General features: G+C 43.7%; 1 protein-coding gene across 21 annotated transcripts in view; it reads left to right on the forward strand.

Moving 5' to 3' along the window:
* TCF7L2 (transcription factor 7 like 2) overlaps positions 1-13,289 on the forward strand; it is a 174,004-nt gene that overhangs the window by 61,478 nt on the left and 99,237 nt on the right. For 19 of the 21 annotated variants that reach the window (XM_058841037.1, XM_058841038.1, XM_058841049.1 and 16 more), the window contains one exon: positions 1,130-1,231. The exons of the other annotated variants lie outside the window; for them this stretch is intronic. In XM_058841037.1, coding sequence (XP_058697020.1) covers positions 1,130-1,231 — 102 coding nt within the window. The remainder of the gene's footprint in view (positions 1-1,129; positions 1,232-13,289) is intronic. 21 annotated transcript variants of the gene reach the window in all.

The following is a 13,289-nucleotide window of genomic DNA, read 5'->3' on the forward strand; positions in this document are numbered from 1 at the left end:
GTTCGCCTGCAGTGGTGGGGGCTGTTTGTGCATGGTGGTTCTTCAAGATTGCTCCTACTTAAAAACAAAAAGGAATGGGTAAACATAACTCTTTCTCTGGTCAGTATTTTCTAGGAATAGATCTCTCAGGTCAGCTAGCGCCTAGTGTTAAATAGGAGCTTCTGCAGTGGCCTGATCTGTGTGCAGCTGCTTTTCTCAGTTCTGGGAGGGGGCTGGATGTGTGTGGCCATACACATTTCTTCCAGCACAACACAGGGCTTTTAGAAGTCCCGTATTAACCTGTGTTAACTGGGACAGCACAGCACCATGCAGAGAGAAAAGCCTGGGCTGAAATTATATTTAGATGTACAGTGCAGAAGTTTGTTTGGGGTAACTGTTTTCTCTGTGGACCTGCTTGTGTTCAGAATAGAGCACTTCTGGTGCAGCGAGCTGAAGCTTTTCTCGCTTTTGAATCAGTGCCCCCATATGCTGCAGATGTGGCACCTGTGTGTCCAGCCTGTCTGATGGTGGCAGTGCCACAGAGAAGTTGTGGCTGTCCCCGAGCCAAGGTTGTCTGACAGAAGATAAGAAAATCCATGGTGAATCCAGAAATGGTGAAAAGAGAAAATAAGTGCTAAGACCCAGCACAGGTCTTTTTGGGGTAGTGCTCTGTCTTTAGGGCTCGGACAGCACTGGGGAGTTGGAGCAGTTGACTTGGTACATTTGTTGAAATAAGGCTGACAGATGACCCATTCAGTAATGAGATCATATTCTTAATTCATAATATGTTTTCCCCCTCCTGACACTGATATCCACCTTTTCCCTTGTCCCATCCTATCCATGGTTATGTTATTTTGTTTCTTTGTGGGTTTTATTTTACTTCTAGATTTGCTACTATTAGTAAAATTGATGTAATACTGTCTTTGCAATCTGTTTTATTTTCTTATTCCTGACCTGTAACACAGTATGAAATTGTTAGTTCTGCACAGATTTTGTCTCCACAAACATGTAAGGTTGTCTTAATTTTTTCAGTTCCTTGCATAAGTTTTAATTTATACTTTTTTATCCATATTACCTAAGATTTGTTATTTTTTTTGCCTTTCTTTTCTGAACTCATTTTTCTTTTCCCATTTTTGTTTCCTCCATCCAGTATCTGCAGATGAAATGGCCACTGCTTGATGTTCAGGCAGGGAGCCTTCAGAGTAGACAAGCCCTCAAGGATGCTAGGTCTCCATCTCCAGCACACATTGTTGTAAGTAAACGCAGAAAGATGTTCTTCCTTTGTTTAAAACAAAAAAAGGCATTTGACATTAATGGCATTGGTTGTCATCAGTTTTCTTTCACACAGACCAAAGGAGAAATACCTCAAAACAAACAGATCCCTAACAAGCATGTGGTAAAAGGAGAGAATACTTTTGATATCACTGGGCTGTTTATGAAATGATCATCCATGTGCCTTGAAGGAGACCAGGGAGTTAAAAATGCTCTGAATTTACACACTGAAGAACTACATAGTGGCAGTGGAGTCCAGTCAGGCTGGTTTACACATCTGACAGTGTTGAAGTGAAGAGACTGTCTGGAAAGCATTAGAAAAATCAAAACTAAGCCTATTCTATGTCCGTTACTTAAAGAAATCTTTTCTTATTGTAAAGTCCTGGATGGGAGTTTGAGAATAGGTCAGGATTTTTACTGGGGTGAAGGCTCAAAAGAGCCAAGTTCAACAAAGCACATGTTCTTTTGTGTTGTGATGACTTCTCATTTAGTATAAACATTGTTATCAAATGCTTACTGCTACCTGCAAAATATAACACTCCCTTTATAATGAATAGTATTTTTAAAAATACTATTATTTATTAACTTCTAACATAAATTTTCAATTCTTGGTTAATTTTTCGTGTGCTTCTGTTGTGAAAACAATGTTGAGTTTGCAATGTTCAGTACAAATTTACATGAGAGTGGTTTGGGGGTTTATTTTACTTTCTAAAATAGTATCCATAGAGATCTAGAAGGAAATGGTTTGTTTATGTGGTGATTTGCAAGAGAGATGATATGCAATGGTCCATCCTCACCTACTGCCAATGTCAGTGCTATCTATTGTTAAGGAGCATCTTAGTTCTCACTATTCATCTGGGAAATTTACCTGTGGAGAGAATGGCATGTAGTGGGTTAGAATATTTCTTCTGAAAAAATTCACCATCAAGTTTAATGTGACTTTTTTAAAAACTTTTTTTACAACCATTGGATGATAAGGTAAATACCAGGAAAAGAAACTACTCATTCTTTACTTTTTGCTCTATAGTCTAGAGCTGACACAACTGGTAGATCATCCAAGGCATACATTGGTTTTGCTAGAAATCTCAAATCATACTAAACATTTTGAGGTGCTTCTTTTTCCATTGTTGTCTCTTTAAAATGGGAATTGTCAGCCCATTGTGATGAGTGTCATAGTTCTTTATTCAAAAGAAAAAAAAGGTTTCCTATATTTTAGAATCCATAGTTTCTAAACCATCCTTCAATCCATCAGAGAGCAATTGGAACATGAGTGGTATCTGCCCAGTTGATATCTACTGCTGGCTAATTCACTTTTTCAGAATTACTTTGCTTTTCCTTCCTGTCCACTTTGGCTGTCACTGGAGGAAGAGATCAGAGAAAAAATGTCTGGCTGGTTAATCAGAGATCTGCAGTCATCAAAACCTGCCATCATCTTACTCCTAATAAGAAATGAGCTAGAAAAACTTTCCTGTTTTAATTCTTTTCTTTTTACTGCTGTGTCAGGGGACTGACACAGGGAATGTTCCTGGGGCTTTGCTGTGGTGGAATGGTGTCAGGCTCCTAGGAAGAGATGGGGAGGGAGCAAGTTGCTTCTCCTGGGTGGTTGCAGCTGGGGAGGACAGGATGACTTTTGTTGGGAGCACGTGAGCTTCCCAGTGCTGAGCACCCACTGTCCCTGAGCCTCCTGCCCTGCAGGGGAGTGGACACTTGCCTTTGAAACCCAGAGCAGCCTGTGGTGCTGAGGGGGGTTTGGCTGGGCTCTCGGCTCTCCTGACTCTCTCCAGCTCTTCCACCCAGGTTTGGGCAAGGTGGAGATGAGTGGTCAACAAAATATACAGGAAAGGTTCAAAAATCATAATCATTTTGGAAAACGGAGCGAAACCTGCTTCCAGGGAGGCTGAGGTTGATCTGCTTTGTGTTTTGACCATTTATGGGGTTCTTATGGGTCTCTTTAAAAGCTGTTTCACTCTGCTATTCAATAAAAAGCATATTTACCATAGCAACCACTTAGGCCATGAGGAACATATACTACCTCTGAGATGGAGGCCACTTTCCGAAAGAGCCACAGCTGGCATTTGTAATGTGATCTTTTGTGCTACTTACAATGTTGGAGGGAGAGGAGGCGGGGGAGGGAGTGAGGGGAAGAGCAGTGGGTTTTTGGGAGGTGGGGGGGAGGTTCTGCAAGGTTTAATGTTTATTTCTAACAGCAAATTGTTTTGCTTTGTTCTGTTAAAATATATAAATAAGGGGCAGCTTTTTCCACCCTTTTTCCTGGCACCAACCCCAAGCCACATTAATTTTGTGGAGTGAAAATGGTCTTTTTTTTTTGGTAAATAAAGTTAGAGCGGGTAAAGGCATTTGGGGGAGATAAAGTGCCTGCAGATGCCAGTTGGCCTGGGATGTGTCAGGCATCTCTGGTGTCCCCGTTGCTGCTGCTGTGCCTGCCCACAGCACCTGGGACCTGGCTGCTCCTCCTCAGAGCTCTCCATCCACTTCTGCATTTGTGAAAACACAGTTAATCTTTTTGTGGAACAGTGATGGGTATTTCATGGGCATCCTGATGTTTTTGTGCAAGTGTAATGTGTAGGGATAGAAACTGGTTCTCTACCCTGGTTGCTGGCTTAGTCTACCCATCAAGTGTACCTATGCCTGTTTTTCATCTTAAATCAGTTAGGCTGCCCTGAAGATCTGTAGGAAAATGCTAACACCTGCAAATCACTTCTTATCTTTCCCCTATCTCTGAAATCAGGATTTGAGGCTAATCTTCATAGGTGGATTACAAAGAGAGGAAAGGAGAGTTTGACGGCTTGGGTTCCACCCCCACCTTTTTCCCCCCCACTTTCTTTTTCCTCCCCCCCCCCCCTATTTTTTGGGGTCCCCCCCTTTTTTTTTTTAGCACTCTTTCTTCTCAGTGCTTGGCTGTGACAACCACAAGCTCTGTGTTGGCCTTTACTCCCAGCTCTAATGAAACTCCCCTCAGGAGTTCAGCTTAATGACTCAAGGCTGCATAACATGGCTGTCTGTAATGTCTTAAATAAAATCTGTTCTATTTGTCAGCCATCCTCCTTTCAGATTTGTTTAAGAACATTAAGTTAAGACTACAAAAATTGAAGCAAAAGACCAGCATGAATAATTTGGCTGGATTGCTGTCCCCAGTGCCGAGGGCTGGGTTAATACTGCTTTTTCATGGTGCTTGAGAGAGTCTCCAAGGCCCATAATGAGAAACAGAATATTAAACTGAAATTATGTTCAGTATGTCTTGAGGAAGGTACAGCATGAGGCTCCATTTAAGACCAGTGCATTTATTTACATTTAGGTGCTTCACTCATCTGGTAAGACTTTTTGCATCTTGCTCTGTCACAGTCATGCTGCTCATGTGTCCAAAGGTAAAAGAAAACTGGGGGAAAAATTGTTTTAATAGTATATTATTAAGCTTGCTATGTCAAAATTTTGAATTCAGCCTGCAGTTAGTACTATTATGAGGCTGGGATATTTTTAATGTGTTTTTTATGGTTATTTCCCCTCTTTTTTTTCTGACCTTTGATTTCATTGAAGGTATTAAGATTTTGTGAAGCAGTCTTAACAAGAAGTTTTGGGTGTAAAGCAGACCCCAGCTGGGTGCCTTGCTCTCAGGGGATGAGGTGCTAGTTGTCCTGAAGTCCCATGGTCAGTGTGCACCTGGTATGATCCACATGTGCTGCCAGCATGGTGATAAGGATGAGGGATGGGTGATGTAGGAGTGGGAATCTCACAGAAACATTTTCTGTTGCAGCCTGGACAGGCAAATGAAAATGAACAAGGTATGCCTGTGTGAGGATCTCCGAAATCTGCTCACTGCACAAAGCAAGCTCCTTTAAAACCTTTTTTATCTGTGTGCATTCCTACAACCGTATTAGAGAAAACCAGTGCTGCTCTTCCCTGTTCTCTGCAAAGTAAATACTCTGACTTGGCCATACCCTGTTTGGGGCAGGAGTGTGGCTGAAAGACCAGTCTTGGGGTCCTGTCTCCTGCAGGCTGTGCAAAGACTTGCCTTTAGTTTTCTTTGTGCCTGGCAAAAACATTCAGAACCCAAGATGCTGGTGGCTCAGTACAATATATTCCTCATAAAACACTAAGGGGTTTAAAAAATTCCTGAATTTTGAAGTAAATGTCAATGTTAACCTCGGGAGGAGGACTTCCAGTACTTTTTGGCCTAATATGTAAGGAACACAGCCATATAGTAGACTGAATCACCAAGAACAAAGAATCACTGTGCAGTGGTGTATCTTTTTTTTTTTCTTTTCTTTTTTTTTCTTCTTTTTTTTTTTTTTTTTAAAGTAAAAATGTTTTTTCAAAACATAATGTGACAAGCAAAACTGAAGGCAAAACCATCTGAAAGGTACTGATTGTTCTCAGCCTCTTTGATGAGCATGGACAGCAGGCGTCTGGGACCTCTGGGTGGTTTGGAGAGATCAGGAGTTTTTTATCCCAGAGCAACTGGACTTGAAGCTGCACAGTTTGCCCTGTCCATTCCCTAATTTTTTTGTCTAATGTGGTTTGTACTTCTGCATTTTAAAGAAAAAAAACCCAAATGCCTACTAGCAACAGTTAGGTTGATGTTAGGCAGATTTTAAAATGCAGATTGTCACTCCATACATATGTCCTGTATGTGTGGAAGCACCTGAAACCATCGTCTTGTAGCCTCCACTCAGAGTGCTCCAAGAGGGCTTTTAAAGCTCTTGCTTTGTCTTTACTGTTTTGTGGTAGGAAGACTGTTCTCCTCTGCAGTAACCTCTCGAGATGTTTGTGGATTCCAGGCTGCCTGCAGCCATGATAGGACACCCTCTTGTGTCCCTAGAGATCTGCAGGGTGATCAGGAACAGGTGGTGTTGTGGGGGGAAGGATTTGGCTGGGCATCATTGATATCAGTGCCTGGTGGGGAGAGGGACACGCTGTGGGCAGGGGGAGAGGGCTGTGCCTGAGCTGTCCTGGTGCACAGTCAGTCCCTGATGGCTCGCAGGTCACGGACCCAACGCGCAGATCCCTGAGACTCACACTGCAGAAATACCCACGCAGACTTAATTGGAAAGCTCCTTTAGTGGCTCTCTCCCTTTTAAATACTCCATATTTTATTTGGCTAATTACTCTGGCAATTGCAAAGTAAATAAAATGTTTCATTAATACATGCCCAAAAGTGTGCAAACATCTTGTCCTGAATTTTTGGAGCGTCTTGGAATTAAGCCACAGAACAAATTAAGCTTGCTGAGAATTTTGTGGCTGAATCTTTCACCACTAATTCCTTTTGATTTTTTTTTGTTGGAGAGGGTTGTGTTTAAAAAAATTCTGTCTACAAACCAGAATGTTTGGGGCTAAGTATAGAATTCACCTAAAGGCAGCCCAATAAAATTGTTTTGGATGGGTTCCCATTATATTCAGTACCCATTAAATATGAATGGAAACCTAGCACTTGGTTTGTTAGACAACAGAAGAAATGTGGGCTCCTTGAAGGTAATTCACTTGGTAATTCGATATGTTTGCAAAATAGTTCAGACTTTAGGGGACTGCTTCATGCCCTTGTGTTTACTCTGTAACACATTGTCCATCTCTGCATCCCTCAGTTTCAGTACTGGAGGTAACTCCTCTGCTGTAATGCTGAGACTGGGGAAATGTGTAGGCTTGTACCTCTTACTGTGAAGTGAGCAGGAATTTAATGCTTCTGCAAACATCAGTCAGCACTAAAGCACCTTCAGAAGACACCTTGGGGCTGGATTGGCAGCTGGGATGAATTGTCACGCTTGGTTGTAGTCAGGAGATCTGTGAGTAGTTCCAAGGACTCTGAAGTATTTGGATGCTGGGATATTTCAGCTGTGAATAAATGCTGTAAAATGTATAGTACTGCCAACCCCAATTGTTCTAGGATCATGAGTCAGGCCTCAAAAGATCATGAGGATTTGTGGGGGGGGTTTGTGTGTTGTTTTTGTTTGTTTTCTATTTCTTAAATAATACATTTTGTATTCTCTTTATTTGTTCTGTTTCCTGAGCCTGCAGGGTATACTCTGCTCAATCTCAAAGTTTTCTCTATAGCAGTTTGTGAGCTTGCTGTGTGCTGTAAGCAGAGTCTGAGGTTCTTCCCTAAACACTTGACTTCAAGGCTACCATGCCTTGAAAAACAGCAAGTATTGCTAGTCTGGCTGTGAAATTGTAGGAGCTAGCAACCCTAAGTGTTGCTCCAGGAGAAGGCAGCTGAGCAGGTGTGTTAGCATATGCTTGGCTCAATCAAACCCTCCTCTGCTGAGCATCCATTTCTAGTGAATTGTCTGGTTTGACTTTGGGAGAACCTGGTCCTTGGTGCTGGCAAAGGCTCTGAGTGCTGGGGTGACTTACCTTGTGATGGGTGGCTGCAACATTTCCAGGCAGGGTCAGGCTTCTCTAACATCACTGGGGATGGCTCAGCAGGTCCTCCTGAAGTAGCAGGTTTATAGCCATGGATATTGCAGTGAACCAGCAGCAGTTTTGGTTTCCTGAAAAGGCTGTGCAGTCTTGCATGTAAGTTGGAGCCTCGAGATTTGGCATTTTGGTTTGTTATGACACACCAAAATATATCTCTCTCTGACATATCTGGGTATTGAAGCTGTCTAGGTGAAGAGGAAGAAAGACAAAAGCTTGTTCATGAGGTCATCTTAAGAAAGATGCAGCTGTGCTGCCTTTGGGGTGGTTGGAAATGCATCTACAGCAAGATTCCCTCTTGTATCTTTTATTCATAAAATAGCCCGTTACATCCCTAGTGTGACACAAATAGGATACCCAAATTCTGACCATTTTTGACTAGTTAATCTGGGATACAAGAAACCTTCATAGAGCAACATTTTGAGAAACCTACACTGGGAAGATGGTTTGGGGGAGTATTTCAGCACAGAGTAGCACAAGCTGCATTTTGAATTCAATCCCATGGCAGTTTGTTATGCTGGAGCATGCATGTTAAATGACCTTCTAGGGACTTCTATGGCCCTACAATTAAATATCAGCAGGCTCTCCAGCAGCAGAGTGGTTGTGCCAGGCAGAATGGGGAGATGCCGGTCCCCAGGGCCCCGGGCGGGTGCGAGGGCTGCAGCAGCAGCAGCAGCTCAGCCTTGGCAGCGGGCGAGGAGCCGCAGCAGCGCCGGGTGATGCTGCAGAGCCAGATGGGTGAGCGTGTCAGATCAAAGTTGATGTGTACCGAGGGTGGCAGACTTGGCAGGGCCACTCACCGCAGGTCCTCCTCCCCGTGCACCCTGTCTGCAGCTGAAGTTTGTGTCTGGATTCAATCTGGAGCTTAGAGAAGTAGGTACTGAATAATGCAACCTCCTCTGGAGCCAGGGCCCAGAGTGGAGCAGGAGCAGCCATCATGTGTAGAGCAGAAGGTTTAATGGGAATGATATGGCCCTGGCACTTAGTTTTCTCCAAATTTCTAGAACCACGGTCTTCCCTTACCAGTACAGCTCTGGGCTTGTTGATGCAGAATGGAAAAGCCCAAATATGCAGTGGAAGTAGCTGTCTCAGAATAACTATTCCTCATTATCTCTCCATGCGGCCACTCTTATTCAGCAGTAAGAGGTCCTTTGTGTGGTTTAGCTTAATCCGCTTTGGAAACGGATTAAGCTAAATCTCACAAAGGAACTCTTAGTGCTGAATAACAGTGTCCACACGGAAAGATAATTCGAAATAGTTGTTCTGCATTTTTCAATTCACACTTGAGCACAAAAACTTTCCCGTGCAGATGAGCCTACTTGAATATGAACCGCCTATTTTCTGTCTAAACAAGGTCTGTGTGCTGTGTCCAGGTGCTGCAGTAAAGTAAACAGCATGTATTTTTCATTAAAAAGAAAGGAAGGAAACTGGCATGACTGGGCTCAGGACCATTTTTTTTGCCAACTTGCTCAAGCCCAGGATTATTGCTTTTCTCACCAGTTCATGTGGTTTGGGATTAGATTATTCATGGGATGCTTTACTTTCTGGAATGTGTAGACATTTCTACTCTCTCCTCAGAAAGAAACTGGAGCTGCCTTGTAAGTCACTGCATAAAGAGAAGGAAGGATGCTTTCTGCTCTGCCCTATGCAGACCTGTTTGCCAAGGGGCAGACCCATTTTGGAAAGCCTTTGAGGAGTTAGAGATGTTACAAATAACAAGGAGAGATGCCTTTGTAAAACAAGCTTCCACCCCTAACCAGTCTCAAGCAGTGCTCTGTGCCTATTTTCACAAAAGGAAGCTAGAAATAGTTGTCAAACAGATTTTGGGTTTGGATATGCAGTGGGCTGGTGACAGGGGTCTGGTTCCAGGGGAACTTACTTGGAAGCTTTGCTCATACCTAACAGATACCTGTGAGTAAAGTCATTGAGCACTTTACCAAGGTAGGGAAGTATTGCTCACTCCTCTGTTTCACTGGTGTGGCCAGAACAGATGCTAACTTTCCCAAGCTGATTTTGAGAAACTGATAAGTTCCACATCTGGATTTTAGAGGCAAGCAAAAAAGCCTGTAGCCCCACAGGAAAGCAAAAAAAACCGTCCAGAAACTGAAGTCGTTTTTAAAATCTAAACCCAAAATTCTTACATGTGTGAGACTTTAGAGGAAAGTCACTTTTGGTGTCATTTAGGTCCTGTTGTCAGATGTACCTTACACCTCATGTCTTGGAATTAGTAAGTTTGGGGGAGCTGGACCAGTCCATCCTCTACCTTGGCTGGCAGGATCCATCTACCCAGGCCCCCATCTGTAGGAATGATACGTGCAAAATGAGGGATAAGCTGGTGGCTGGTCATGCACATGCATGGTTTGAGCACATATATTTGTGTATATAGGAGGAAGGGTGTTTTCTGATTAGCCTCCCTGATGGAAGTAAGAAGTAACCAAGTTTTGGGGTTTGGTTTGAGGGTTATTTTGTTGTTGCTACTTCTTTTCCCCCAACCTGGTTAAGGACCTGATGGTGACCCTGGGCCCTGCAGTACAAGCTTGCAGAAAGAGGTGCAGTTTCCTAGGAGAGGCAAGTGGTTCTTTAACATGCATTTTTCCTGTTGGCACGACTCAAAGACTTCTCAACTACTATTACTGTGGAAACTAGCTTCCCCTTCCTTTTTACTTTTTAGGCCTTGATTCAAGAAATCATTAAACATGCGTTGATGTCCATCGGTGTTCAGGACAACACTTAAGCATGTGCTCAAAGTGTTGTCTTGTGTAGTGACGCTTTCTGAGTTGGGGTGCTGGAAATGAGCATTTATATGAGGTAAAGTCACTTCCTGAGAGATGGTTGCAGCCTTTGCCTATCCCCCAGCTACTGAAAGGAAAGAGGAGGAAAAGGAATAGTGTGACCTGAACTCTTCTCCCCTGTAGTTTGTCCTTGAGCTGACATATTTCTTCCCAGGGCTGTAGGATGAGTAGCAGAAGAAAAGTTGAAGAAAGATTTTGGTCTCTTGATGCTTATCTGCCCACTGGGAAATGAACAAAATCTGAACAGGGTCTCCTTCTCTGGCTATAAGGATAGTGTCTGGGAAAAGAAAGAAAACAAGAAAAGTTGTCCTAATCTGTGCCTGCAGAGCTCTGCAATGTCAGTACTGAGTGTTGTGGGCATGTGACTGTTCTGTAATAAGGAAATTATGTTTTATGGAGGAAAGCAGAATGAAGAGACCTGAAAGCTGCCAGACTTTCTTACTGAGCACTTATAGCTCCTGCCAAGCAGCTGCATGGAAGCCATATCATTAGAAAACCCCAAATGTCTGCAGTGAAGTTTTCCCTGGCGGCAGAACTTCTGTCACTGCATGTTGGGCATGTCTACGTGGTTAATTAATATTAAGCATGCAAGAGTTTGAATTGCTAAAGCTGTAACTGCTCCACGTTGACTCCTCATGTCAATGCTTTTCAGGCATGTCCAGCTCTTTGGAGGGAAGTAGTTTACTGGACATGAAATAACCTGCTGCTTATTAAAGGGCTCTGATGGCCAGGACGGGTTACTTTGGGATAAGCTCCGGTGTGAATCTGAGGCAATGCTGGTTGCTCCACCATTGCTGCCCGAGGGGTAAACGTGAGGCAGCAGCTGCCGTTCGGACTGAAGGTGTCCCACATGTGGCTGGGCAGTTACAGAGGTGCTGTAAGGCCTTGCTGGGCTCACCCTGCAGTGACTTGTTCTGCTCCTCATGCCCGGGGCACGTCCAGGGAGCGTCCGCTCACACCGGAGATGGACTGTTAAACTCCATTCCTGCACAGACAACACTTGGACACCTCAGGTCACTCTGCTGAGGAGTGTGTGGGGTAAGTAAACAGTGAGAAACTGTGAGGGAGTAGTCCCTGCACTGGTGGGAGAGGAAAAGAGCCAAAGAGCTGGTGCCATGTTCTTGTCTGGCCAACTCAAGCTGCTCCATGCCTGGGTGCCCAGCTGGGCTTGTGACTCTTGAATTAAAGCATTACCCTGCTCCTGTTCGTTGGTGGTTGGACTGGGGGCCTTAGTCTGGGGTTGGAAAATTAGGTACCCTTCCCTTCCCAAGTGCCATTCAAGCATGATAGTGGCTTCTCCCTGTGGACACAGTTTCACTGCTGTGACTGTGTAAGGGGCAGGTCAAAGCACTTGGTGCAAATTAAAGACAATTTCATAATCATTTTATTGCTATCTGTATTTAGGAAGATCTAGTAGGCAAGGAACTGTCAGAAAAGCAGATTGTTGTTGCAGCCTCAGATTGCCCAAATCCAGGGGAGATGAGGCTGTGCAGTGCACGGCACAGCAGTGGTTGGGTTGCTGTACGTGTGTGGTGTGACGGGCACCGTATGCTCACGTCCCTTTCCCACAAAGGTAACGTGTTCTGCATATCAGATCATGGCAAAGCTGGAAGCAATGTACAGCTCCCCTGAGTCTGAGTTCACAGTCCAGACTGGTAGGCTAGCCTGTCTTTGACATGCATATTTAATGCTGTAGTTGTCTTTGCATATTTTGCTGGAGGGGACTAAAGGCAAAAAAACCCAAAAACTGGTTGCTCACCTGTCCTTCAGCACAGGTGAGCTTTGCACTTTTTCCCTTGGACATCTGTGAGACATTTAAAAGAGCATCATGGGTTCCTGACATCAAAGAGTTAATAGCAGTGAGTGGGTACAATAGCTCATTAGGACTTAAACGTGGGCTGCAAACTCAGAAATCTTGATAATTTTGGTCTATAAGGACACTGAACTTTCAACCCTAGTTCAGCAATAATAAATGGCTGTTAAGTAAGGCTTCCTTTTATGAAGAGAGGGTGGATGGATGCATTTCAATGGGCTTTAAAAGTATTGCTACTCGTTTCAGCGTCTGCTGGCCGAATGCATCCGGGCATGGGAAGGCATTTCAAGATCTGCACAAAAAGCACTTTGAAGTATAACCTTTGTGAGCTTCTTAGCTAAACCTGACTGCAGTTGGAAGCAGCACTTTATCTATTTATCTATTTATTTATTTATTTATTTGGGAAGTATTTTTCTTTCACAGTTGCTTAAAAAAACGCCCAGAAACAAAAACAAAAACCCAAGCCAAAAATAAACCTGTGAGCAATTAAATGAAAATGCAGTTTTGGAACTTTGGCCCAAAGTGAAAGGTGATGGTGTATGTTTGCTTTTCACATGAATGTTTTCATAACCAAATATATCAGTGCTGATTTTTGAAAGCAGGGAAGGTGAAGCTGTTCTTTGGGATAGAGCTCAGGGAGCTGCTCAGGCTGAGAGCCCTTTCACCCTGGAGAAGAGGGGCTCAGGACTGTAGCCATCCTCCAGCCCATTCTGGCTGTGACCCAGCAAGGAGCTAAAAAATCTTTTAACAGCCCATTTGTTTACCTGTAGAAGGTTCCATTATGGGGACTAAGATCCAAAACAAATCTCAGAGTGGCTGCAAGCTACCTCTTCACAAGTTGCAATCTTCCTTGCCTTGAGTTCGCAGGTCTCGACTGAGACGGGTTTCTGCTGAGGTCCTACATGAGAGTTGAAGTTGTGTGTGTGTGTGTGTGTGTGTGTGTTTTACCTCGCCTCTCGGAGAGCACGAGGGAGACCTCCGTGAAGAGAGTGACAGGGTTTGATATA

Source organism: Poecile atricapillus, chromosome 6 (genome assembly GCF_030490865.1).
Source record: "Poecile atricapillus isolate bPoeAtr1 chromosome 6, bPoeAtr1.hap1, whole genome shotgun sequence".
Lineage (NCBI taxonomy): Eukaryota > Metazoa > Chordata > Aves > Passeriformes > Paridae > Poecile > Poecile atricapillus.